Here is a 27,923-nt window from a genome sequence, read left to right as displayed (position 1 = left end):
CAATAAATACTTTTTAAATATATTTATATACTAGAGGCCCAGTACACAAAAATCATGGGGGGAAGGGGGTACCTTCAGCCCAGCCTGCACTCTCTCCAATTAGGGACCCCTGCGGGATCAGGCCTAAACTGGCAGTCAGACATCCCTCCCACAAACTGGAACTGCTGGCTCTGAACCACTCACTTGCCTGCTGGCCTGATCGCCTCTAACCACCTCTGCCTGCCCAACCTGATCGCCCCCTAACTGCTCCCCTGCAGTCCTGATCACCCCTAACCGCTTCTATCTCAGACCCCCGCCACTGTGGCTTTGTCCAGAATGATATCCAGTCTAATTAACATATTACCCTTTTATCAGTATAGAAGATATACTAGAGGCCTGGTGCACAAAATTCGTGCACTGGGGGGGAGGGGGCCCCTCAGCCCGGAGTGCAGGCCAGGCTGAGGGGCTGCACAGGTGCAGGATCAGGGCCAGGGAGAGACGCAGGAGGTTGGCCAGCCAGGGAGGGACCACAGGAGGGCTCCAGGGCATGTCTGGCCCATCTCGCTCAGTTCTGATTGGCCAGACCCCAGCAGCAAGCTAATCCACCATCAGAGTGCCTGCCCCGTGATGGTCAGTGCTCATCATAGTGAGCGGATGAGCAGCCTTAACATATCATTAGCATATTATGCTGATTGGTTGAATGGCCAACTGGATACTTAGCATATTAGGCTTTTATTATATAGGCTTTTTTAATGGATTTCAGAGAGGAAGGGAGAGGGAGAAAGAGATAGAAAGCTCAATGATGAGAGAGAATCATTGATGGGCTGCCTCCTGCATGACCCCTTCTGGGGATCAAACCCCCAACCTGGGCATATGCCCTTACTGGGAATGAAACTGTGACCTCCTAGTTCATGGGTCCATGCTCAGCCACTGAGCTGCACCAGGCGATATTTTTTGAATGGACAAATGAATGAACAGATTATTCAATGCAGTCAAAAATATACTGAATCTTTTAAGTTCAGAAGTCAGAAAACTAGCAGAAATTTCAAGGATTAAAAAGAAAAACAACAAAAAAGATGCAATTCACAAACACAGCATAATTACAACATTATTTCATAACACTTTCTCAGCTCCCTGCCTAAACACATCTTATTCTTGTTCTCAAGTCCCCTATTAACTAATCCTTGGTGAAGTGTTTAATAATTAAGGTAAAAATGGCTAGGAGTAAGACTCCTCTCAAGCTAGATACTTCATTTAAAAGTCGGAACAGAATTGGAAAGTAAGGGCAGTACCAAGTCACTACAGAGATTGTCTAAACTCACTTTTCACTAAGTCTCTGTTTGCTTTGAGGTGAATGGATCATACAAACCTGCCTGTGCTGGCTGTTTTGTTTCTACCAAGCAGACTCACTCAGGCTCAATCTGAGGAACCTATCCTCTGTATCATATTCTTAACTGTTATATCTCACCTCTAGAATTCCCATCCTGCTAAATAAATAACTATAGGCTTGTCATAGTATCTCTATAATACATGGACTCCTGTTTTAAATAGGAGTTATACATTTCTGTATCATCAATATAAAAATGATTGTGACCTGAAATGGGGGAGGGGGATAAGGGGAGGGCCTAGACAAAGGGGATAATGGGGGTGGGGATGGGAAACATCTGTAATACTATCTACAATAAAAAATATATATGCCTTAACTGGTTTGGCTCCATGGATAGAGCATCATCCTATGGACTAAAGGATCCCAGGTATGTGTGTGTGTGTGTGTGTGTGTGTGTGTGTGTGTGTGTGTGTGTATGTGTGTGTATATATACATATATATATATATGAAAGAAAACGGTTGTAAGTGTATAAAATTTCAGCATCAGCTAAAAGCACAGAAAACATCAGTAAGGAATAAGAACAGAGTTAGGTAAAAAAGTGGAGGCTTGAAAAAAGTGCTAGTCAGTTATTGACATTGGGAAGAAAGGCCTATATCTGAAGCAAATAAATTTTAACAATTTTAATTGTATGTAAATTATTGCAGAATAATTTTGACTTGAAAAAATAATTCCAACAAAGATGACAAAGTGTAACTTTTCACCTCTTATTTTGCTTCTTTTTAATCAAGATAAAATGATTATCAGGTTGAAAGGCTTACAATAGACACTGGTAAAGACTTAAAGTTCAGAATATGTGAGAAGACTAATAAAACAGTGAATTAAAGTCTTCTGGCCCAGCAAATTTAATTACTTCCTAGAGTACTCACAGATTTTACCAGTAAGATTACCATATACATCTCTAAATAAAAATGGAAGGAATCATTAAAAACTGGGGTGACATCTAAAAAAAGTGATACATATAAATTTATTTTCAATCCCACCTACTCACCCACTTTATCTCCGAAGCAAACTATTGGATCCAGGCATCAATGAAGACAAGATTAATTTATTCAATAATTATTTACCAAGAGAATAAGACAATACCCTAAAAGCTGTAGTTACTATCAAGGTGAAGGAGGCATAGAACTTAAGTATAACAGGGGAGCTACACTGAGAGAGAGAAAAGGAATTAGATAAAACTGAATGGGACAGCATTGGCCAGGCTGTTGGACTTGGAGGGTGGGTATGGAGAGTCCATCATAGTAGTCTGTCTACTTTATGTATAATTTAAATTCTCTACAATTAATTAAAAAGAAAACTCCAACTGTAGTTCATATTAGTGGGTGATGTGACCATTCTACTCTTCCTGAACTGGTCAGATCACACCTGCTACTACTATACACAGCTCTGCTTTAAGACAAACAGGTTCAAGAACAGATAAGACAGATAAGAAACAATGTAATAAGAACAAACAATAGTGTTCAACGCATTTACCAGATGTGTACCACACAGGGTGGGGCAAAGGTAGGTTTATAGTTGCTCATATGGAAAATTATCCTACCTAATGAAAGAGTAATATGCAAATTAAACATCACTCCACTCCACCGGCCACACCCACAAGCCACGCCCACCAGCCAATGAGAGTGAATATGCAAATAAACCCAACCAAGATTGCTACAGCCACAGAGAGCAGGAGGGAAGCATTTCCCTGGCAACAGAAGAAGCCAAGCTTTCCACCTGCCCTTGCCGGCCTAAGCCTCCACTCAAGGCTACAAAGTTTCAATTATAGAAGGTAAACAAATCCAAACAAATTATGGCAGCCACACAGCAAGCAGTAGCAGCAGCAGCAGCAGCAGCAGCAGCAGCAGCAGCAGCAGCGAGCAGGAGGCTTGGTTCCACTCCAAGCTACAAAGTTTCAATTGTAGAAAGTAAATATATTCCAGATACCAGGGCCTCCACTTGGGTCAGTTGGCAGAGGGGGGGGAGGCACGTGGCCAGCCTGCAAACCACCACAGCCCCCTCGCTCAGGCTTCCCCACACTCCAAGAGAAACCACACCCTGATCCAGGACACCCTTCAAGGCAAACCAGCTGGCCCGCACCTGTGCACCAGGCCTCTATCCTATCTAATAAAAGAGTAATATGCAGATTGACCATCACTCCAACACCATTTGGCTGCCTCATGTGGCCCAAGATCCTGCCCCAATGTGGACACAAGATGGCCACCACAAAATGGCTAACAGGGGAGAGCAATTGGGAGGGACCAAGCCTGCAAGGGAGGGCAGTTGGGGGTGATCAGGCAAGTACAGAAGGCACTTGGGAGGCACCAGGCCTGCAAGGGAGGGCAGTTGAGAGGGATCAGGCCTGCAAGGGAGAGCAGTTGAAGGTGATCAACCCTGCAGGGGAGGGCAATTAGGGGTTACCAAGCTGGCAGAGGAAGGAAGGTGGGGGCAAACTGGCTGGCAGGGGAGCAGTTAGACATCAATCAGGCTGGCATGGGAGTGGTTAGGGGATGATCAGGCAGGCAGGCGAGCAGTTGGGAGCCAGCAGTCCTGGATTGTGAGGGATGTCCGATTGCCCTCAAGGGATCCCGGATTGGAGAGGGCGCAGGCTGGGCTGAGAGACAACCACCACTCCTGCCCCCGGGCACAAATTTCCTACACCTGGCCTCTAGTATTAATAAATAGAATAAATTGTTTTGCATACTTAAAACTATATACCTACTTTTGCCCCACCCAGTATTCCAGACATTGTTGTACTTTTAAGTGTAATAACTTAATCCTCACAGTTTTATAAGGTGCATTTCCTTCATTTTACAGACAAGGAAACCAAAGCACAGATTAAGTAACTTGTCAAAAATCAGACCAGCCATTTATTGTACAGATGTGATATGAGGAATGGTTAAAGACTCTGAGAATACTTAGCCAAAAAAGGAAAACCTCCAACAGAAAATTATTTCAATCTTTACTTAACACCCAGCGATATGGGTATAAAGGGTCAAACTAGAATCAAATTATGATAACTGCACAATAATGAAAAAACAGCTTGTCTCAGTCAAAACCAATTAAAAGTTGGCAGGATAGTACCCAATCATCCATACATGTTCATATAGCTATTTAAAGGAACCTCAACCTCAAGCACTAAAAATCCCAAAATTCTTTAGTTCTAGTACAATATACTACATTCACTTTTGATACTCATAGAACTAAGTAAAAGAATGAAATAATTATTTTAATGTATACATTTTTAGATGAATGCACGTATAGTTATGGCAAGCATGAGTCTAAGAATTGTTTATTTTATTTTATTTCAAGTCTTAAACATAAAATAAGGCAAATTTAGCTCTTATATTATGGAATTATATTTGGCTAAAATATAAATATTCAAATCTATGTCTGTTTTCACTACCTTTCATTATCCAAGTCCTCTTGAATTCTTTTTTCACTTCTGAAAATATAAAAATATTTCTATGCGAGACTATAGAAGTAAAAGCCCTGATGTCTGGAAGAGAATTTTATTGTCCAATTTCTAGGCAGTATTATTACACACAGTGTGAGGGGAATAAGGGAAAGATTTTTCTTTCAACCCAACCAGAATCTTTTTCAACAGATCAGTTTAAACAACTCTTAAGTTCACACAGCATTGGTATTTTTTAATATATATTTTTATTGATTTCAGAGAGGAAGAGAGGAGAGATAAAAACATCAATGACAAGAATCATTGATCAGCTGCCTCCTGCATGATCCACTCTGGGGATTGAGCCCATAACCCCCGGCGTGCGCCCTGACTGGGAACCGAACTGTGACCTCCTGATTTAGAGGTCAATATGCTCAACCACTGAGCAACACCAGCTGGGCAGAACATTGGTTCTTTAAAAAATAATAATAATAATGAAGGCAACATTTTTAAAGATTCAGGTCAAGGGCCTTTCTGCCAAAAACTTGGCCTGATTCTTCAAATAGTCATTAAATAGTATCATTAAAGACAAAATAAAAAACAAAGCTCTTTTAAGTAAGAGATCTACACCTTTGACTGCCTATTTTTATAAATAAAATTTTATTGGAATATAGCCACACTCATTTGTTTAATTACTGTCTATGGCTGTCTTTTAGCTAAAATGAATGAGCAAAGTAGTTGCAAAGTAAAGTTGATCCCCAAAGCCTAAAGTATTACTCTCTTGCCCTTTAAGAAAAAAATCTGCTAGACCCTACTCCAGATTAAAGGATACTGAGATAAAACCAAATGTAATGCATAATTTTGGGTTACAGACCACTGGGGCAGAAGCAAACGTTTCTGGGGATAAATGAAAAAATTCAGATTACGGATTATATAATTTTATTGTATCAATGCCAAGCTGCTGGAGTAAAATAAGGTATTTAAGATTATGCAAGAGAATGTCCTTGTTTTTAGGAGCTATAGATACTGAAGTATAAGGGTGGTAAGGCTACAATGTACTTTTAAATTACTCAACAAAAAAGTTTCAAAGTATATGAAGTGAGGAAGAGGATAAGGGAAAAGAAAAAAGAGAGCAAATGTTACAAAATGTTAAGCTGTTAATTGATGAATATAGCTGAAGAGCATATAAATACTTAGCATGGTATTCTTTTAGCTTTCCTAAAAACTGAGTAATGAAGGAGCTATTTACTACACTTTGCTACTGCAAATGAGCAGCTTGATTATCCTATAGATACTAGTCTTGATTAAACACAGTGGAAAAAACTAGAAGACCAAAGTGACATGAGCATAATGTATTAGCTTAACTCCAGTGTACGAAAAGGGAAGTGAATACAGAAAAACTTACAATCATGTAAATTAACCCATGGGTTTTTACCTATGTGCATATGTGCACGAACGCATACATGTATGTATTGGTGAGCAGAAGGAAGAGAAAGAAAAACAAGACATACATTAGATTATATTTTCAGTAGGACAAAACTATGTAGTGAAATGGTTCTCAAGAATAACAATCAGGCTGGGACCAGTTTGGCTCAATGGATAGAGTGTCGGCTTGGGGACTGAAGGATCCTGGGTTCGATTCCGGTCAAGGGCATGTACCTTGGTTGCGGGCATATCCCCAGTAGGGGGTGTGCAAGAAGCAGCTGATTTATGACTCTCTCTCATCGATGTTTCTAACTCTCTATCTCTCTCCTTTCCTCTCTGAATAAAATCAATAAAATACATTTAAAAAAAATAATAACAATCAGGCCATGGATTTGTTATAACAAATTTCATCCTAGCAATTTAGCAGTGTAAAATAATTTATAGATAAAATGCCTCAATCTATGTCACAATTTTAATCAAGTGTGATATTTCTCTTTTTTGCAAAATACTGAGCTCATTATATATGTATACATGATTGAACAATTTTTATGTGAGTAGCATACAATTTAATAATGTATCTATTTGGTGAAATAGAAACTGTATAATTGATACTTTCTCTGTCTTCATGAAGGAACTGAAACTATGTGATCTATGAATTCAATAATTCACAAATGATCACTTGCTCTCTATGAAAATAAAGAACTCATTAGAGGGTGATTAAAAAGCAGTTTATGATACTCTGTGTTAAGAGAAAAACTAGTATCTCATCTTCTGATATGGTCTTTCCAGATATAAAGCTCAATACTATTAAAAATAACTAAAATTGCTGAATTGAAAACAAGAAAAAAAACATGTACTTGTTTATTTTAAAAGAATGGAAGAACCAATAATAAACTAAGATTTTTTTTTTGAGGGGGGGGGCAGGGAGAGACATAAATTGGGATAGTCAAATTGAACCCAAAACTTTGGGCTTAAGGACAGTTACTGAACCATGCAAGCTGGAGCTCAACTGCCTTTATTTCCCATAGCCAAGGTACAGAAAACAGGGCTACCAAGGTAGGTAGTCTAATAGGAGACCCTCTTCCATCAAGCTGAAACCCTACCTGCTTCTCACTTCCATCCCATAGGACAGCTGATTTGGAACTGAGGCGAAAAGCAGATAAAAATTTCAACCCTAAAAAGGCAGTCCTTATATGTATCTGCTGCCCAAATCTTATTATCTGGGTGGCCTAAAAAGACTAAAGCCGTGACTATTATAGTTTAAAGCGGTGCTTCTGGACTGGTTCAAACACTGCCATCCCCTGCCAAGACACTCACAGAAGCAAATGGTCTTCCATTGTAGGCCTCAAAAACAACCAATAAATAATTTTCCAAAGAAAATGTACAGCTCACATTTTTAAACTACCAAAAGCATACAAGAAAGCAAGACACAAATAATAAAGAATAAAAATAAAAGACAAGCTTAAGAATAGCTATTGGGAATAAGAATCAACAAAAATTGAGTATGTAAGAAACTACGAAGAGTGAATATGTAGCTTTGAAAAGGAAGCAAATTCTAATTTTAAAAATATAATAATTAAAATGAAAAGCTCAATAGAAACCAATTTCCAGTTCCTAAAAATGGAGACAAGGTAAATTCTGAACAAAACCTTCACTGAAGACAAGCTGGAAAAAAAAAAAATTATATATCTTAAATGGATCAAGGAGCTAAGAGAATCATGAGGTATTACCAGGTCAAGAACCGTGAGAAGGTGGAAACCAACGTTAAAATACTTTTGGTGGCATTTTTGCCCTGTAGCAATTTACTGATGCAGAAGAGGCTAGGCCGTGCTTTAAATGGTACCATGTTTCCCCAAAAATAAGACATCCTCCGAAAATAAGATCTACTTACAGGTTTCCTTCTGAGTGAAATATAAGGCATTCCCCCTGAAAATAAGGCCCCTCCCCCCCTAGGCTAATCATGAGAGATTTGGTCCACTGATTCTGAAAGAAACGGAGTCACAAGAAATTCACCAGGAAATTCAGGAACTGGATTGTTATGATCCAGAAGATGATGACATGATTGTCATTGAATGAGTAAATTCTTGATACTGTAGGATTCACAGTTTGTCTGGTTTGTGTTGACAACTACCGTACTACCGTACCGTATATAGGAAACAAATTTCCTTTATTTTCCTTTAACAATAAATGTGTACCGTATTCTTCTTCATGGAAAAAGAAGACATCCCCTGAAAATAAGACCTAGCGCATCTTTGGGAGCAAAACTTAATATAAGACACTGTCTTATTTTCGGGGAAACAGGGTAGAAGATAAAAGCTAGGGTCCAGGGCGAACCAAAGATAGAGGCTCTGGGAAATCCGCCTATGCTTTGGCCTGGGATTCTGAAGAGCTACACCCAAGGAATAAAGTAAACAGGAAGTAAATAGCCCCCTTAGAGAAGACTAGGATGCCTCAGTTTGTAATTAACTAAAAAGGCTGAAGATGTCCATATGCAGACATCCCAAACATAAGTATATAACCTCAAGAAACTGTTGAACACACACAACATACATTTTAATAGCCTTATCATAACCCAAGCCCAGAAACAACCTAAATGACCTAAGCAGAATGGATAAACTGTGGTATTTGTGCAGCAATGAAAATAAACTAATTACATCTATTTATATCAATACAGATGAATATGAAAACAATGTATTACAACAGAGTAAAAGTAGTACTGTGTAAAAACTGAACAAAAAACTTTATTTAAACACACACATAGCCGAAACCGGTTTGGCTCAGTGGACAGAGCATCGGCCTGCGAATGCAAAGGTCCCGGGTTCGATTCCGGTCAAGGGCGTGTACATTGGTTGCGGGCACATCCCCAGTAGGGGATGTGATGGAGGCAACTGATTGATGACTCTCTCTCATCGATGTTTCTGGCTCTCTATCCCTCTTTCTTCCTCTCTGTAAAAACTCAATATTTTTTTTAATTAAAAATAAACAAACACACACAAAGGTGGTTTAACCTTATATTTATTTTATTTTCTTAATCCTCACCTAAGGATATTTTTTTCCATTGATTTCTAGGACAGCAGAAGGGAGAGTGGAAAGGGAGAGAGAGAAACATCGATGTGAGACACATCGATTGGATGCCTCCAGCACATGCCTCCACCATGTCAGGGAACCTGCAACAGTGTTACATGCCTTTGATCCACTGGAACCAAATCCACAATCCTTTGGTTCTGGGTCGAATGCTCTAACCATTGAGCTAGCCAGCCAGGGAGGTTTAACCTTATAAAATAGCTAAGAGTAATTTTGAAACAGTAAAATAGTGGTTATCTTTGAGAAGAGGAAGAGGGAGTAACTGAGGAACTACTTACCAGGAACTTCTAGAGGGGTGTCAATATTTTATTTCATGACCTGGACTGTGGTTTACCAATTATAAACTATGTGATTTCATAATTACTCTATATCTATATGTAAATATTTCATTACTATCACATTCATGAGATACCACACAATTTTTTTAAGGGAAATTTTTTGAGGAAGTAAATACTAGAGAGAGATCACTTCTACTCCTCTAGAACTTTATTTTAGTTTCACATAAAAGACCTGGCTCTACCAGTAACTATGGGACTTTATTCAAGTCATTAAAGCTTGGGTCTTAGCTTCCTCAGCTTTAAATTAACAATGGATGAGATAAATGACTGCGCCAAATGCTTTTTACCAGGTGAAAAATTTTAAAACTGTAAAACACTTGTTCGACCTTGGTCATTCATTATTACATATTCTTCCTGAGTTAAAAATGGATTCATTTTATATTGTATACATAAAGAAAGCATTAAATCACTGTTTTCTTTACATAGACTTATATCTAAGACCTGAGTTTATCAGCTCTGCCCATGGTGAGAAGCATGCCACTCTTGAGAGGAAGGTACTTAAAAAGTGATTAAGTCTCTCCCATTCATGATACATTAACGGCATTTCTCTCTTAAGTTACTAACAAAAAGAAATCACCTGGGGGAACTGATAGGGGTGGATCAGGCTGTGGGGAGTGGCCGCTGGCCGACTGGGGTGGTGGGGCCCATAGGGACGGGGACCGTTGGGGGGAGGGGTTGTGGGCTATCAGGGAGGTGGGGGCTCATCGAGGGTAGGGCCAGCCAGGGGAAGGGCTACAGGAGGATGGCTGGCTGATCCCGCCCCCAATCAGGCCAGTTCCCTGGCCGCAGTGGGCATCCTAGTGACCAGACCCGTTGTTCTGGCTTTCTGGTCGCTGACTTTTTAAATATATAGACTAGATGCCCAGTGCATGAAATCGGTGCATTTGGTGGGGAGGGGGTCCCTCAGCCCAGACAGCACCCTCCTGCCATCCGAGAGCCTCCTGGGGGTGTCTGACTGACAGCACCGTGGAGAGCGGGCCTACGGCAGCAGTCGAACATCCTTAGCGCTGTTGCAGAGGCGGGAGAGGCTCCTGCCACCACTGCTGTGCTGGCCAGCCTTGAACCTGGCTTCTGGCTGAGCAGCGCTGGCCCTGTGAGAGTGCACTGACCACCAGGGGGCAGCTACTGCGTTGAGCATCTGCCCCCTCGTGTTCAGTGCACATTACAGCAATCCATCGCTCCACCATTCGGTTGATTTGCATATTACCCTTTTATTATGTAGGACATTAATTAGGACATTAGAAAACATGTGAAAACAATACAAATGATTTAAAACTCTTATAAGGAATTAAGGATAGAAAGTCCTGATCTGAGAGTCAGGACACATGTAACAAGTGACAAACCTTCCACAAGCTTTGAAATCTTGAACATACTCATCTTTTCTGGTCTAGGTTTTTACACCTATCAATTGAGAGGGATAAAAACAGCCTCTGAAGCCATTATCATCATACCAAATGTAAAGTGTTAGAATACATTACTTTAGTAGATCATAATAGTAAACAAAAAAATGTTGCTGTACTGCCGATTTCTAAGAGAAAGATAAAAGTCAGGTTAAATTAGATGGACAATTAGCAAAATAGCTCTGCCACTACTACTCCTAGGAGATGACTCCCACCATTGAACCCTAAATTGATCCTAGTCACCCATTAATTAAATGACTTTTTAACTACCGTATCTTTATCCTAAATTAGGAGCAAGTACCACGCTATGACAGGAAAGAGTGAAGAAATGCCTAGGATGTGCCTGCCTTAAAATTCCAAATCACACAATATTTACATTTATCCATTTTCAAATCAAAACATAATACCAGATTTTAACCATGGCCAAAGTTATAAACCACTTCTAATATCAGTAAATCAAATGTAAAAAGAACAGCTATGCTGCTCTGAATCAATGCTGTACAGGGTGACAGGAATGAAGACTACTCTGCATGGCGGCAAAGGTAGCGGCATCCAGAGCCAGCACAGCCTCCACAGGTATGTGCCAGTTGCTCCCTCTTCATTTTCTCTCGGCAATCACAACTGATAATCAGCAGACCAAATAACTCAAGGAAGCCTTCCTTCTAGTTAGCCAAAACACTGGCTATCCCACCACCACAATAAATGAACTTGAAATAGTCAGGGATCATTCAAAATTAAATAGACGCAGAATTACACAATATAATCAGTGAAGATGGTCTATAAATGGTATGATTTATAGACCATCCTCATAGAATTTCATATTATGGTAATTAAAAAAATGATACAGGAGAGAAAAATCCACAAAATATTCCGAATCTTTAAAAAGTTTGGCAATGATTAAAACAATGTAAAGAAACTATATCATGTACACAGCAAATTTGGCACCTAGTTTCAAGAAATTCACGGCCTAAGAAAGGACATGGCTAGAGCTGGTCTGAAATTTTTCAGGCCCAAATGTATGAGTCACATTTAGTTCAAGTTAGTGAAAGATGAAAGAACATCAATTTCTTTATTTATAACTAGAGGCCCAGTGCACAAATTTGTGAACAGATGGGCTCCCTCGGCCTGGCATGTGATGGGGGCCCAGTCCAAAGGGAGGGACCATAGATCAGCCGACCATAGGTTTGCTGTGAGAGCACACTGACCACCAAGGGGCAGCTCCTGCATTGAGTGTCTGCCCCCTAGCGGTCAGTGCACATCATAGCGACTGGTCCTTAGGTCAACTGGTCTTAACGGTCGCTTAGGCTTTTATATATGTAGACTTCATATTCTTAAAAAATATATTTTATTGATTTTTTTTTGGGGGGGGGAAGGGAGAGAGTTAGAACATCGATGAGAGAAACATCAATCGAGTGCCACCTGCACACCCCCACTGGAGATATGCCCGCAACCAAGGTACATGCCCTTGACCGGAATCGAACCTTTCAGTCTGCAGGCTGACGCTCTATCCATTGAGCCAAACCGGTTTTGGCTAGACTTCATTTTTTGACACAAAGAACATCTATTTCTCCATGTCATATTTCTACACCAAACTTGATTAAGAATCTTTTTTTCTTTTGGCCAGATTTAAAGAAACAGAGAAACATTGATGTGAGAGAGTGTTGCCTCCCATACATCGCCAAACTGGGATCGAACCTGAAACCTGAGTATGGGCCAGGGCTTGATTAAGAATCTTAGTTAAAAGTAAATGTCCTTCAAAAAGAATTGCCACTGAGGTTATTTTGCAAACTGTTAAAAAAAAAAAAAAATGTGAGTTCCAAATCATTTTAAGCAATGATACCTGAGTCCAGCAAAGTGAGGATCTAATATCTATTAGGGAAAGAACATTCTACTTCTTTTTGGTTTTAAAATAAAGCTTAGTATACATGTCAGCAATGATATTTCAGTTCTGGATTGTGGACAAATGGTGGTAATGTAGGTCCAACCCTCTCTGGTTTGGTCCTGGGCAACCTGCAGTGATATACAGCTTCTGACTTCTATGAACATAGACTGATGAACAAGAACAGACCCAGAGATAAGGAGCCATGGGTCAGACTGTTGGACCTCAAAGGGAGGGTGGAGATAAAAGGGAGAGATCAACCAAAGGACTCATGTGCATACAAATGAGCCTAAACAGTGGTCAAGGACAGGAGTGGGGGCATGAGTGGGGAGAGGTGGGGGATTGGAATGGGGGTTTGAGGACAAATATGTGATATCTTAATCAATAAATAAATTTTAAAAATAAGTAAAAATAAAATAAAGCTTAGTAAATCAATATTCACACGCTACCTAATATAACCACTATGAAATACCTGCAAGTCACAGGCCCCCTCAAATTAACTATGTCTTCTTAATCACAGTTAAATAATCATAGTAATATGAAAGCTTCCCACGGGCTTTAAAGTCTACAGACATTATACACTCTCAATTCTTTTTATGTTACCTCTTAGACAATTCTCATTGATTGGCCAGGCATGCTTCCTATCCCTGCCCTTGAAAAACATTATAATTCCTTTCCTCAAAATAGCTGGTTTCTCTTTAAATGCTAAGTATTTGTATTTATTATCATTAGTACTACTGGCTTCCCAGCTTCCCAGTATGAAGAATAGTCAAAGTCCTTAATCCCCAAGAACCCTTTGGTGTTCTTAGGAACTTAAGATACTTAAAATGTCCAATCATAACACCACACAATTTAGCAAACCCAAGTTAGTTTCAGGACTGCTAAGTAAACACCAACTGAGCACTACAGTATATTATTAGGTTTTGATAACCTGTCTACTTCAAGAGATAATCTGGTAATATCTTTAAATACTGCCTCTAAATTCTGAGGCAAAAAAGTAATGACGGCTCAGTAATCAGTTTTTCCTTGATAAAAACATTTTTTTTTTTTTGCACAAACTACCTCTGCTATTAAAAAAAAAACACTAAAATTTGTGGCAAGTGCTTCTCATATATGCATACTTACTTATAAATTATGCTTTACTATACTTGCTACATACATTATAAACATATACAAAGAATCTCAGAAATTCCTAAGAATGAGGAAGAGTCATTAAGTAGTATTTCTTCCTATCTCCCAGGGGATTATCTCAAGCATCCCTGGTGTGCATATACCGTATTTTTCGGACCATAAGACGCACTTTTTTCCCCCCAGAAGTGGGGGGAAAAGTCCCTGCGTCTTATGGTCCAAATATAGCCTACACATATACTTTAAAAAAAAAGTTTTTTTACTTGCCCGGCTCTGTGTGGTCTCTGTGTGCTTGCCCGGCTCTAAAATGGTTCTAAATGTTGCTGTTTACTTTACAGGGTTGATTACATGTGTTTATGACTGTGATGTTGGGTTTTAATGCACATAAAATATTTTAGGACACTATTTGTTTCAGAATCTTTTTTTCTTCATTTCCCTTCTCTAAAAACTGGTGAGTCTTATGGTCCGGTGCATCTTATGGTCCGAAAAATACGGTACCTCACCCATACATTTCTTTTGGCATTCCTTTTACTGTATTAAAATTCATATACCACAAAATTAACCACTATCCATTTTAAAGCATAAAATTAAATTAAGCAATGTTTAGTACTCACAATGCATGCAACTGTCTGCCCCTGGCAACCTTTAATCTTCCTATCTCTATAAATTTGCTTATTCTGGATATTTTATATAAATAGCTGTCGGGGCTGGCATCTTTCCCTTAGCATAATATTTCCAAGATTCAATTATGTTGTAGATGTACTTCATTTGTTTTTATGGCTGAACTAGAGACTCAGTACACAGATTTGTCCAGGGCTGCATAGGGCGTGTCCAGCCTGTCTTGCCCAGTCCCGACTGGCCAGACCCCAGCAGCAGCTAATCTACCAGTTGGCCCATCTGCCCCCTGGTGGTCAGTGCATGTCGTAGCTACCAGTCAAACCGTCGCTTAGGCTTTTATATATATATATACTAGAGGCCCGATGCATTAAATTTATGCATGGAGCCCGGGGTGGGATCAAGCCTAAATGGGCAGTTGGACATCCCTTGCACAATCCAGGACTGCTGGCTCCCAACTGCTTGCCTGCCTGTCTTCCAGATTGCACCTAACTGCTTCTGCCTGCCAGCCTGATCATCCCCTAACCACTCCCATACCAGTCTGATTGATGTCTAACTGCTCCCCTGCCAGCCTGTTTGTCCCCCAACTTTCCTCCTCTACTGGCCTGGTCACCCCTAATTGCCCTCCCCTGCAGAGTTGATCACCTCCAACTGCCTTCCCTTACAGGCCTGGTCCCTCTCAACTGCACTCCCTTGCAAGCCTAGTGCCTCCCAAGTGCCCTCCCCTACTTGCCTGATCACCCACAACTGCCCTCCCTTGCAGGCCTGGTCCCTCCCAAGGTGCCCTCCCCTGCTGGCCACCTTGTGGTGGCCATCTTGTGGGCAGCTATTGTGTTGGAGTGATGGTCAATCTGCATATTACTCTTTTATTAAAGAGTAATGGGGGCAGCTATTGTGTTGGAGTGATGGTCAATCTGCATATTACTCTTTTATTAAACAGGACAGAGGCCTGGTGCATGGGTCAGGGCCAGCTGGTTTGCCCTGAAGGGTGTCCCGGATCAGGGTGGGGGTTCTCTTGGGGAGTGGGGCAGCCTGAATGAGGGACCTGTGATGGTTTGCAAGCCAGCCACGCCCCCTGGCAACCCAAGTGGAGGCCCTGGTATCTGGAATTTATTTACCTTCTACAATTGAAACTTTGTAGCCTGGAGCAGAGCCAGGCCTCCTGCTCGCTGCTGCCATTTCTGTTTGGATTTGTTTGCCTTCTATAATTGAAACTTTGTAGCCTTGAGTGGGGGCTTAGGCCGGCAAGGGCAGGCGGAAAGCTTGGCTTCCTACATTGCCTGGGAAACCCAAGCCTCCCTCCTGCTCTCTGTGGCTGTAGCCACCTTGCTTGGGTTTATTTGTATACTCTGATTGGCTGGTGGGCATGGCTGGTGGACATGGCTGGTGTGATAATTATCACTATGGGGGGATAATTTGCATATTACTCTTTTATTAGGTAGGATAGACTAGAGACCCGATGCACAAAACTCATGCAAGAGTAGGCCTTCCTTCCCCCAGCTGCTGGCACCACTTCCCTCTAGCGGTCAGCAGGCACCCAAGACCCATGCTTCCCTCATAGCCCCAGCTTCATCCAGAAAGTATGGAAGGATGTCTGATCTAATTAGCATATTTTGCTTTTATTATTATAAATAGTATTCCATTATAACAATACCACCTCATTTACAGACATCTGAATTGTTCCCACCTTTTGACTACTATGAAGAGGGCTACCAGGAACATGTGTGTGCAAGTTTTTATCTGAATACTTGTTTTTAATTCTTTTCAGTAGAATTAAAATAAATATGGTAATTTTATGTTTCACTTATCAAGGAACCAACAAATTAATTTCTATAATGGGTACGCAATTTTATTTTACATTTCCACCAGCAATGAATAAGGGTTTCCGTAATCCATTTTATAGACAACTGACTGGTCAAGATATACAATTTGACCCAAAACATGAAATGGTCTGTTACTGGGCGTATTTTCACAGTCCACCCATCTTTCCAGGAAGACATCCTTGTGAAAGAACATTCTAAGACGGACTTGACTTCTCCTCCCCTCCCCTCAACAACTCCACCTCTGACCATTTATAATTTTGCTGGGAATGGGAACCTGACCCAAGGTGAGTCAATCTACAAAACAGCCAATAACCAGGTTCACTTTACAGGATGTGAAGAGGCTCTGGAGAAGAAAAGTCATGTAGATTTGGGATCAGGATAAGCATAGTGGGAAAGTCATCGCCAATTGCAAACTGAACTTATCAGGGAAAAGAAAAGTATGCAAAAACATTAGTAAAAAGAGAAAAACAAGTCTACACTGCACTTAGAGAAGCTGAAGCAATTAAATAGTGATAGATTGTAATCTTTTGAAGCCTGGCTAGATTTTATTTCCTGACCTTGGATATTCATCAATTGTCTATTTAAAATAATTTTTTAAACATATTTTGAATGGGTTTCTGATTTCTGCAACCAACAAGCTCTTATTAAAACAAGCTCTGACTACCTCTATTTTATTTCCCTTGTAGGTTTTTAAAATAACCTAAAGAGGTTCCGTACTGGTTACTAGATTTTAACAGCTGTGTTTAAATTGAATACCTTTTGAAGTACCATACAAAGGCTTTCATAGTGAATTTTTTAAAGTATGTGTCAGTAATTTTTTTAATCCACATTTCCTTCAAACAATGGTTTGTTTTTCCAGATTTTTTGTGGCAATCAACCTTAAAAGATGACCTTTCAACTTTTTCCTAGTGCCTGTTTTTCTAAATCTATTCACAGACTTCTTGAGTTTTCCTTCATAAAAAAAGAAAGCTGAATGCAACTGCATTGTGGTTGATGTTATAAAAGTTGCATGATCATCTAGAAAAAATCCTGACTACCAATGAACTCAAGAGTCATATATTTTCCCTACTCCAGAGTTTTAGATCACACATTCTAAAAAACAATAACTATAACATCTAAAAAGTTCACCTTCTATTCTGGAATTGCAAATACATAAAAGTTTCATATAGTATAAACAAGCTAGTAATTTCTAATCATAAACTAATACTCTAATAAACAACACACATCAACTATAGACAAGCTACATATCTGTTAAGCTATCTGTATAATATGTAGTTTCACAATAATTTCAAAGGCATAAGACATGTCTTGTCATTTTTAAATTACTTCTAGCAACTATTCAAAATATGTTTATATAGAGAAAGCTGAGCATTATCTTCTATTGAAAATCTTTAAATACTAGGACAGACACACAAATAAATAAGGACTTATTTTCTTTCAAGACTTGCAATTCAATAAAGACAATCCCAACCAAATTCTTATCATTCTGTATGCTTTCTAAAGCATAATGGCAAAATTCTAGATTGTAAAAATGTATTTGAAACCATATAAAACATACTGATCATATCAAACTTTGTACACTTGTTTTTAATATAGTAACATTCTCTTTGGGGTTTGGTATTTACAATCGAACTGTCATTTTATATCGCCAGGCAAAAACATCATTTTACTACTATTCCTGATCACAAAAAACACCTTTCTATACCTACCTCCATCCCCCTACTATAATCTCACCCCATTTCCTGAGTGGATGTGGTATACTAGTCTGCTTAAGAAATGGGTAAAGGCCTAACCAGTTTGGCTCAATGGATAGAGCGTCGGCCTATGGATTGAAGGGTCCCAGGTTCGATTTCAGCCAAAAGCATATGCCTTAGTTGCGGGCACATCCGGGGGGAGGGGGGGTGTGTGTGTGTGTGTGTGCAGGAGGCAGCTGATGGATGTACTCTCTCATCGATGTTTCTAACTCTCTATCCCTCTCCTTTTCTCTCTGTAAAAATCAATTAAAAATATGGTTTTTTTTTAAAGAAATGGGTAAAAATATATTTTGAGACTACTATAAAACTTATAAATTTCCTAATGCTAAAGCTTCTATTAAGTCTCAAATAAATGATAATGCTTTAGATGGGTTTTATTGTTAATGAATACTTATTATCTTTCCTATATAACAAATGGCTAATATGCAAATCAAATGGCAGAACTACTGGTCACTATGATGCGCACTGACCACTCAACGCAGGAGCTGCCCCTGGTTGTCAGTGCACTCCCAAAGAAGACAGGCTCATGTCTGGCGAGCGCAGCGGCGGTGTCAGGAGCCTTTCCCGCCTCTGCAACAGCACTAAGGATGTCCGACTGCATAGGGAGCGGGCCTAAGCTGGCAGTCGGACATCCCGAGGGCTCCAGGACTGCAAGTGGTGCAGGCCGAACTGAGGGACCTCCGCCAAGTGCACTAATTGCATGCACTAGGCCTCTGGTCCTATATAATAAAATCCCAGCAACCATAACAGCGTAATGACCAGAGAGACCGGTGGAACGAGTCACTATGATTCACACTGACCACCATGGGCCAGATGCTCAATGCAGGAGGAGGGGAAAGGGGGCACAGTGAGGCCTGGAGGTACATGCTATAGCCCATGGATTTCAGGAACTGCAAGCCCAGAGCTTGCTTTCCAATAAAAATAAATAAATTGGGGAAAAAGGAAAAAAAGCAGCCCATGAGAAGAATGGCTCCAGCAGGGAAAGGCCTACCCTGGCCCTGCCTAGCCCAACAGTGCACCGCAGGCTCACGGGGACTCACCGGTGACATGCAGGAAGCACAGCCCCTTCAACTCCAAAGCCGACTGCACCAACAGCTGCTCCCTGTCCAGCTCCATGGCGGACACAGCACTGCCAGGCCGCCTCAGCTCCGACTTCCAGTTTCTGGCTTCCTGCCTGCCCCTTCCTGTGTACTACATGCGGTTGGCAGCGTGGCTTCACACCACACATACCCGCCCCGAGCCAATAGCACTACAGCACAGCCAGAGAGTGGCAGGACACAGCCACCAGCACTGGCTGGGCATTAATTTGGCCGTGTAACTGAAATCCATGTGCATGTTTACATTTGTAGGGAAGCAGTGCAGCCCCCTCCTGCAGCCCACATCATCTTCTAGGCTAAGAAAGGCCTGCTGATCTCTGTGTATCACCTCCCATCCAGAATCAAAACCTCTTGGGAATGAATGATCCTAGCGATGGCCCCAAGATATGCTCAATGTCACTGCACAGACATTCCCACTCATTACAGCCTGTTCCTCAGCCCACAGTGCCCTGCTCCATCCACTGCCACTCCTCACTTGTCACCCCTTGAGGACCATCTTATGTTATCCTATCTGAAATGTGAGCAAGATCTCAAATGACCCCATTAATAGCTCCCTTGCCCTACCTTTCTTCCTCTAAAAATATTGTATTTAAAAAATATATATTTGGCCGAAACCGGTTTGGCTCTGTGGATAGAGCGTCGGCCTGCAAACTGAAAGGTCCCAGGTTCAATTCGGATCAAGGGCATGTACCTTGGTTGCAGACACATCCCCAGTTGGGAGTGTGTAAGACGCAGCTGGTCAATGTTTCTCTCTCATCGATGTTTCTAACTCTCTATACCTCTCTCTTCCTCTCTGTGAAAAATCAATAAAATATATTAAAATATATTTGGCTGAAATCGGTTTGGCTCAATGAATAGAGCATCGGCCAGAGGACTGAAAGGTCCCAGGTTCGATTCCGGTCACATCCCCAGTGGGGGGTGTGCAGGAGGCAGCTGATCGATGATTCTCTTTCATCCATGTTTCTGACTCTCTATCCCTCTCTCTTTCTCTCTATAAAAAATCAATAAAATATATTTTAAAAAATAAAATAAAAATATATAGTTGATGGATTTTGGAGAGGGAAATAGAGATAGAAACATCAATGATGATAGAAAATCCAGTGGCTGCCTCCTGCGCATTCCAGCCTCCTGAGCATTCCAAACTGGGGATGGAAACCTCACCTGGCTCCTCCCCTCATCCCTGCCCCCATGCTTCTGGTAGTGGCATGGCAGTCCCCCCCCACCCCCACCCACGCAGGGAACTGTGGGGTGGCAGGGCGCCAAGGGCAGCAGCATCCGAAGTCTGTTCCTTTCTCACCAGGCCCAGCCAGCACCCGGCCAAGCCTGCATCACCTTCTCTCCTGACCCCACCAGTATAAACATTAGCAATGTTATCAACGAGTTAACCTTTTGCAAGACCTCAAGAATCTAGAAACCCTAAGGCTTTTCACCCTCTATCTGGTTCATAAAAGGTTACAACATCATTAAATGAAGCTTTCCAAGGTCCTTTAAGTATATATTTTTAAAAATATTCTTGTACAATGAGAATTCAGAGGCAAAAGAGCAAATCACATTTTCATCTGAAAATTTATTTTCCAGTGAGCATCTTCTGAATTGGAAGAGAAAGCTCTGATGTTAAAAATCAGGGCCTATAAACTCTTCCACACTTGCTCTTCCTAGAGCCAGAACTTCAAACTTAAGAGATCAGTTTCCATTCTTCTGATTCAAAAAATCAGCAAAAAGCCAATTCCCAAGCAGAAAGGGCAATCCACAGTGAAGTACATGATCTCAGTCAGTCTGACCATTTAGGCCAAGAAGGGAGTCACTAGGTTTTATCCACCACTGTAACAGATTTCATCAACCTTGAGATCAAAGCATTTGAGATGGAGTATATTTATTTTGATTCCCCACCCCTTAATCTTTGAGAAGGCACATCTGGTAAAATAATACACAGCTGGACTCTTGCCAAAGAAAAAGTTTTTCATTTGGAAAAATAAATATATAAAAGCACACTGTAGATTTATGTCCTGGAGAAGAGAAGAAACAGGGTACAAGTACCTAGAACATCTGCAGATTCATTTCACTGGCCTATATAGCCTCATTACCATGAATCCGGTCTAAGGATAAAACTCTACCCACAGTATCTTTTCAGTCATTTACAAGTGTTTAAATGACCCTATATGTGATATCCTTACAAACAAGATGGATAAATTTTAGCTAAATGATAGGATAGAAGGTTGCTGATTAAATAATCCATGTTAATTGAGAAGATAGTTGAACTGGAATAAAGAAGAGCTCTGTCCTGCTAGCTCCAGACAAAGAATTATGCCATGCTCACTGTTTTCTATTAATAACACATACGTATTTTCTTAAACTGGCTACCAGGAAGTACTCATTCAGTAGTGGTAGAGATACTTCTGTGTAGGCTGGGAAATGCCCATTTCCTAGTTTCAAAAGGCAATTATTTGCAGAAATTTTCCAGCATGAGAAGAAGAAAAATACTTGATGGGTATATGTACATCTGTGTGTACAGAACAGCAATCCATCTACCCAACATGTCTTTTTTTTCCCTTTACCTCAAGGGACTTTTAACATTTTTAAACTGCCAGAAATATGTTTTTGAGATTTAAAAGCACTTAAACAGGTATTATAATACTATTTTTAACAATGACTATTTTTAAAAATGACAATTTGGGTTAAAAGGAGCCAATATTATATCCAACCATCTCTTGGCTGTAGACAAAAAGCATAGAAACAGGGCTTTACTGAAATAGATTACATCTGATATGATCAAACACCTTCTCCCAATTTACCTTAAATTATCTCCAAACAAAATATTAATCAAGATGCTCCCTCTTCTCCTTTCTCATAATGTGTTTTCTTTGCAGGGGAGGGAGTGAAATGTCAAAAGATGTTATTTCAAAAGATTTGAAACAAGGCAAAAAAGAAGTTATTTCCTTTTGTCCAAAGTCACCCAATGAGGCACTAATTTGAGAACACTGTCCTAATAATAAAGCAACTGCTATGGAAATTCAAAGGACTTTGTATATCCTAGAAACTCACAAAACTGTAATGATGTCATTCTCAAGACTTAGGAATATGGAACATCATTTTTTAACAACTGTTGGGTAGGAACATCATCCTTCAGAATCATCATGAAGGGAGCTCTTACCAAAAAGTAACATTAATAAATTTGTGGGAAAATATTTTTCATCATCAATAACCAGCTAAGCCTTAAGAGAGTATATCCTTTGCCAAAGAACCAATAAAAAGGAAAAACAAGAAATAGCAGAATATAATTTTGTAAAAATGCACATTTCTTGAGTGTTGGTATTGCCCTAAGACTTATGCTCTGCTTTCTTTTCTTTCTTTTTTTCTCTGCTTTCTTCACTTGTAGTTAAACAACTCTACTCTTATGAGCTGTTTTTCTTTCTCAAATTGGACTTCAAACATTTCAAATATATGACAATGCTAAAGCATTCCAAAAATAATGAATAAAATGCTCAAATACAATACCTCTATCAAATCCAATATTAAAATATTACTTACAAAATTTCAGAAGGGAGACCTATGCTAAAAGGCTACCAAATTACCATATGCAAATATGAATTATCTGTAATGCATGGCAAAAAGATTATTATGTTCCACAATCAAGACTTGATACTTTGTTTTGTTATATACCATTATCTGGCAACTGTCACAACAAAAAACATTACAAAGGTTCTTCATATCAGTATTTTTACATAGATTATATAATCTGATTGTGATATTAATTCAAAAGCCTACACTGTAAAATAAAGATGATTAACATATATATATATATATATATATATATGTCTGTCTTTTACTATGGTATATATATGGTATATATATGGTATGCTATATGGTAAACACTGTTAACAGTTCCTTTCAGGATTATTTAGACATAATTAGCTCCAATTCTTCAAAGGAAATTTAAGATAAACTGATAAATTTGGACTCTGAATTCTTTATTTTAAAAAGTACCTTTATCATGAAGGTTAAGAACTAGTATTATTTTAAGATACGGTCTCCCCTTATAACTTAGAATTTGGTAAAAGCAATCTCAAATGCTCTATGTCAATTATAGAGCAGACTAACTCTTTTCCAATTTATAAATTAAGTCAAATGACATAAAACTTATTAAAAACAAAAACATCATCAACCAAGTTTCTACATGTCACTTCTAATTGAGACATGTTGAAGTACCAAAACTAGAAAACCATATTGCCATTGAGAAAATAAAAGTTGAGTTTTAAAGTCTTTCTTTTTTTGGTAGATTTTTTTTTTTTTAATGAGATGAAAAACTTATGTATGTTAAACTTAAAACTTCAGCTAAAGCATTAGTTTTTAGCTGTAAAAGAAATGCTAAGAATAGACATTTACAAGTACTGAAAACTTGGGGAATAATAAACAAAGCAGAATTCATGGTTACCATATTTACACATACTCTTTGTTGTGTTTCAGTGCCACATGATCTGATTCAAAGTAATAAACATCAGGATCATCATCTTCCTCTTCTGTAATGTGCGGATTGGCACTCTCTTTGGCAGATGGCAAATTTCCAATATTGAGTCTTGCCTCCGAGGGTGGCTTACTTTGTCCTTCACTCCCATAATTTTCAGAGTCACAACATATCCGTTTAGCATTCTGAGAAATTTCATCAGGATTTGTGGGAGACTCACTTATATTATCACTAACAGTTACATTTGTTTCATTGGGACTCAGATTATTCTCCTCCAGTTGTCCATTTTCTCTGCAAGGAGAACTGTTTTTCGTGGGACTTCTGGTCGGGGCCGCCCTTCGAGGTGAAGTTCTCAGAGTATATCGATGTTCTTGAGGTTCTGCTAAAGACATCGTTTGAGCTGACACACCGTCTAGAACAGAAGATGGGTCCAGTTCTCCAGAGTCTGGCATACTCTCAAGTCTTGTGTCCAGGGCGCTGTTGGTATTTTCATTACACTGCTCTTTTGAGGCACTGCTATCTCCCACCACATCTACTTCCTCTTCAGAATCCCTTAAAGACGACTGAATTTCAGGAAATGGGCCTGTAGCTGGCTCAGTCGTCAGCTGATTAACATGCTCCACAGGCAGGCAGGCAGTTACTCTTTTGTGGTCCTCCAATTTGACCTGCACTTCAGAATTTGTGCAAGGCACGTTATGGTCTATATAACTGTCCTCCTTCCTACTGTCAAGAAACACTGAAGTGCAGGTGTCCGAATCCCCATTTTCAGCTACTGATTTTTCCTGCAATGGGTAGGAACCAGTGCTGTTTTGCTTAGTGTTCCCATCACGCTGACAGTCATCAGAGTTTACACCAGCTGAATCACTGTCATCAACACCATTGACAGCCAAATAGCCTGTGATTTCTTCAACTACTGCAGAATTAAGTGGCCCCTCCTCACTGACATTCACCTTTTTAATTTCCCTTTTCTCACAATCATCCAGTATAAGACATCGACAAGCTCGTTTAGTCCCTTGAAAATCTGCATCATTGTCCACTACTGTACTTCTCTGATCTGCTGACTCCTTGTCTGATTTTACAGGCGAATCTTCTTCTGAACTGTTTGGTGCTTCAGATCTAAGACAACGCTTAATTCTTTTTAAAACTGGTGAAACAGGTTCTGTTTGCCTTTTCTCACAATTTTCTACAGCCTGCCTTTCTATATTATCTTTTTCTGAAGAAAGTCGTCTTTTCCTAGGGCTTACCCATGATTCTCGAGTACTTTGCTGTTTTAAATCAGTAGTTCTCCCACTATTACTTCCCTTCTGAATTTGCACAGGCTCTGGTCTCTTCTTTGGTGATCTTGATCGTACTTGAGAATGAGAAGAGATTTCTTCAGGGTGAGCAATGCTACGATTTCTTAAAGTTCTACCACAAAAAGATTCATCCAAGCCGTTTAACCCCACTGTTGATCTTGTAACACGAGTAGATCGGGAAGCAGCCATACTATGGCAAGTCCCTACAATACGGTCATCATGATCCACTCATTGGGAAACCTTCAAAAATGTAAACAAAATAATGAGAAAAAGGTAATAGTTAATATTCCTAAAACAAAGGTATAAAGCCACAATTTTTTAATCCAAGTATAGCCAATATTAACAAGTTACTTGACATAATTTATTAACATTTTTTTAAAAATGCTATTAATAATAACTAACCACTCATATGGCAGTTGATATGTTCCAGACATCATTCTATATGCTTTATATACATTAACTCACTTAAATCTCATAACAACTAGAATAGGTGCTATTATCAATCCCTACTTTACAAATGAAGGGACTGAGCCACACATTTTAAGTTATCCAAAGCCACCCAGCTAAGTGGCAGGGCAGGACACTAGATTTTAACCTGCTTCACTGTGTATCTGCCTCTCAGACTTGGGCACAAAGGGCTCAGAAAAGACCTCTCTCAAAGACAGGATTTCATCTTGGTTATTAAAATAATAATCTTGAATTTATGTAGAAGCTATCAAAAAAACTATCCCAATCATTTCTCATGTTTTCTCAAAATATTCACAGGAAATAAAAAGGAATATTTTTAAATATTTTAAAATAGAAACTGCTCTTTTAATTCACTCTTACTACAAGGAGTTTCAGGTCAAATCCTTTGAGAACAAACTACACGGCATCCAAAAAATTTTTATTGCAGCAGAAATGTTTTTTGTAAAGCAGACTGACAGAACTCACAATCTTAGCTTGCAGTGGGCTAAGGGCAAAACATAGAAAAACCAAGCCTCGCTAGTTCCTATAAGTAAAGCCATAATTAGCAAGTGAAACAAAGTATTCTAAAAGAGGATTAGAAAACTAAGGAAAGAAGCCCTTGAAGCAAATACTGCATTTAAGAAATCAGGAGTATACTTATAACCCCATCCTTTCCTTCTTTGAACTCCTATGTATGCGAGTATGCCACAGTTTTAAAGCATATTGGGGAGATGAGCTTTTTCTGGTGTGAATGCTTGGTATTCCTAAGATTAATATGAGGAAAACTGAAAAAAACTTTTGAGGGGTTTAGTGATTATTTCCCAAAGGCTCTCTCACTGAGCAGAATAAAGGAGCTGTTAACATTTCAAGTCTCCATTCTTCTGCTCCTATGTTTAGCTTCCATAAGATACTTTGCCACTTCACTGTCTAACTTCTAACTGGGGTGCTGGATAGACAGGAAAAGAAGTCAAAAATGCCTGTGGTACAGTTTCACAGTGTCCCTCTCCCCTCTCCCTCTTCCTTTCTGCCATCCTTCAGCCTTCCTCTAATCCCCCAAATGCCATTCTACCCCCTCACACACACACATACACACACACTCCCCGCAAATCAAATACAATGTTCTTTATCTCAATTGGAAATATGTAACAGAAAAGGTTATAAAGAACCACAGAATGCACAGCAACTTGTTATCACAAAAAGAGAAACATTAAAAGCAACTCTTGCTGTTCCTATCTGTTGGCAAATGAACTGAGTGAGAAAGTACCCAATAACATATTTAAGTTGGTTGAATGTAGTTTTGTTTCAGAGTATAGCATACTTTTAAATTTCTAATTATTAATTTTTAAAAATTTTACAAGAATCATAAAACCAGTTCTGGGATTAAAGCATAAAAATTTGTTCTAAAAATCAATCACATGAATAAGTGTGGGATGCCAATCAGAACTTAAGAAATACATTTCTCACAGTAAACTTTTACACTTTTGGGATTTATTAGAGGAACCTGACATGTAATTCTCTTTTGTTAAATCATATTAAGATTACATTCTCTTATTTTTATTCACATATAATAAAGTGTATGACCCATAAATATCCACTTTTAATTACAAAATTTATTTATTTTGAAATGTTTCAAAAAAGAACTAAAAAATTTAATATAAATTTATTTGTCTTATATACCCAAACTTGGACCTCTCAATCTTAAAGGTGACTGATTTTTAAATATTAAATACCTATGTAAATATACAAAGAAAATAAATGAATTATAAAATGCAAATATCATTGATGCAAATTTGATTATATTCATGATTTATGGCTCAAATATAATAATGAAAATAGTAACACCTAACACACATTAAAAAGAAAACCTGGTAATCTTTACTTTTTAAAATGTGATGCCAAGTGCCGAAACTGGTTTGGCTCAGTGGATAGAGCGTCGGACTGCGGACTGAAAGGTCCCAGGTTCGATTCCGGTCAAGGGCATGTACATTGGTTGCGGGACAGAGGCAGCTGGTCGATGTTTCTCTCTCATTGACGTTTCTAGCTCTCTATCTCTCTCCCTTCCTCTCTGTAAAAAAATCAATAAAATATTTTTTTTTTTTAAATGTAATGCCAAGTAAGGGCATATAAGTCACAAATGATTCCAATGAGCATTCCTAGCCCTTCTTTCTATGTTAATCTGAATAAGAGCAAAATCCCTATGTTGTCCTTATTAATAAAATAAGCATATTAGTAGTAGTAGCACCCAGAAGTACTATAGTACTATATAAAACATTATATGTGAGGGCCTATTATAGTACTATAGTACTATATAAAACACCACATATGAGGGCCTATTTTATTCCTCCACCATCCAGTGATCAAAACACTGATTAATAGGAAAGACTAAACCTTTGTTTCTTTTACTAAAAATGTTATTATTCCATTCAATAATTACAA

At 39.2% G+C, this 27,923-nt stretch overlaps 1 protein-coding gene across 8 annotated transcripts in view; it reads right to left on the bottom strand.

Annotated features, from left to right (window-relative positions):
- Positions 1 to 27,923, bottom strand: part of ZZZ3 (zinc finger ZZ-type containing 3) — a 55,289-nt gene that overhangs the window by 22,510 nt on the left and 4,856 nt on the right. For all 8 annotated transcript variants that reach the window (XM_036443700.2, XM_036443705.2, XM_036443703.2 and 5 more), the window contains one exon: positions 23,731 to 25,280. In XM_036443700.2, coding sequence (XP_036299593.1) covers positions 23,731 to 25,229 — 1,499 coding nt within the window. In that variant the 5' untranslated portion in view covers positions 25,230 to 25,280. The remainder of the gene's footprint in view (positions 1 to 23,730; positions 25,281 to 27,923) is intronic.

The sequence above is a fragment of the Pipistrellus kuhlii genome, unplaced genomic scaffold, assembly GCF_014108245.1.
Source record: "Pipistrellus kuhlii isolate mPipKuh1 unplaced genomic scaffold, mPipKuh1.p scaffold_m20_p_2, whole genome shotgun sequence".
Lineage (NCBI taxonomy): Eukaryota > Metazoa > Chordata > Mammalia > Chiroptera > Vespertilionidae > Pipistrellus > Pipistrellus kuhlii.
The sequence above is the reverse complement of the archived record's forward strand: the minus strand, read 5'-3'. Positions and strand labels throughout refer to the sequence as shown.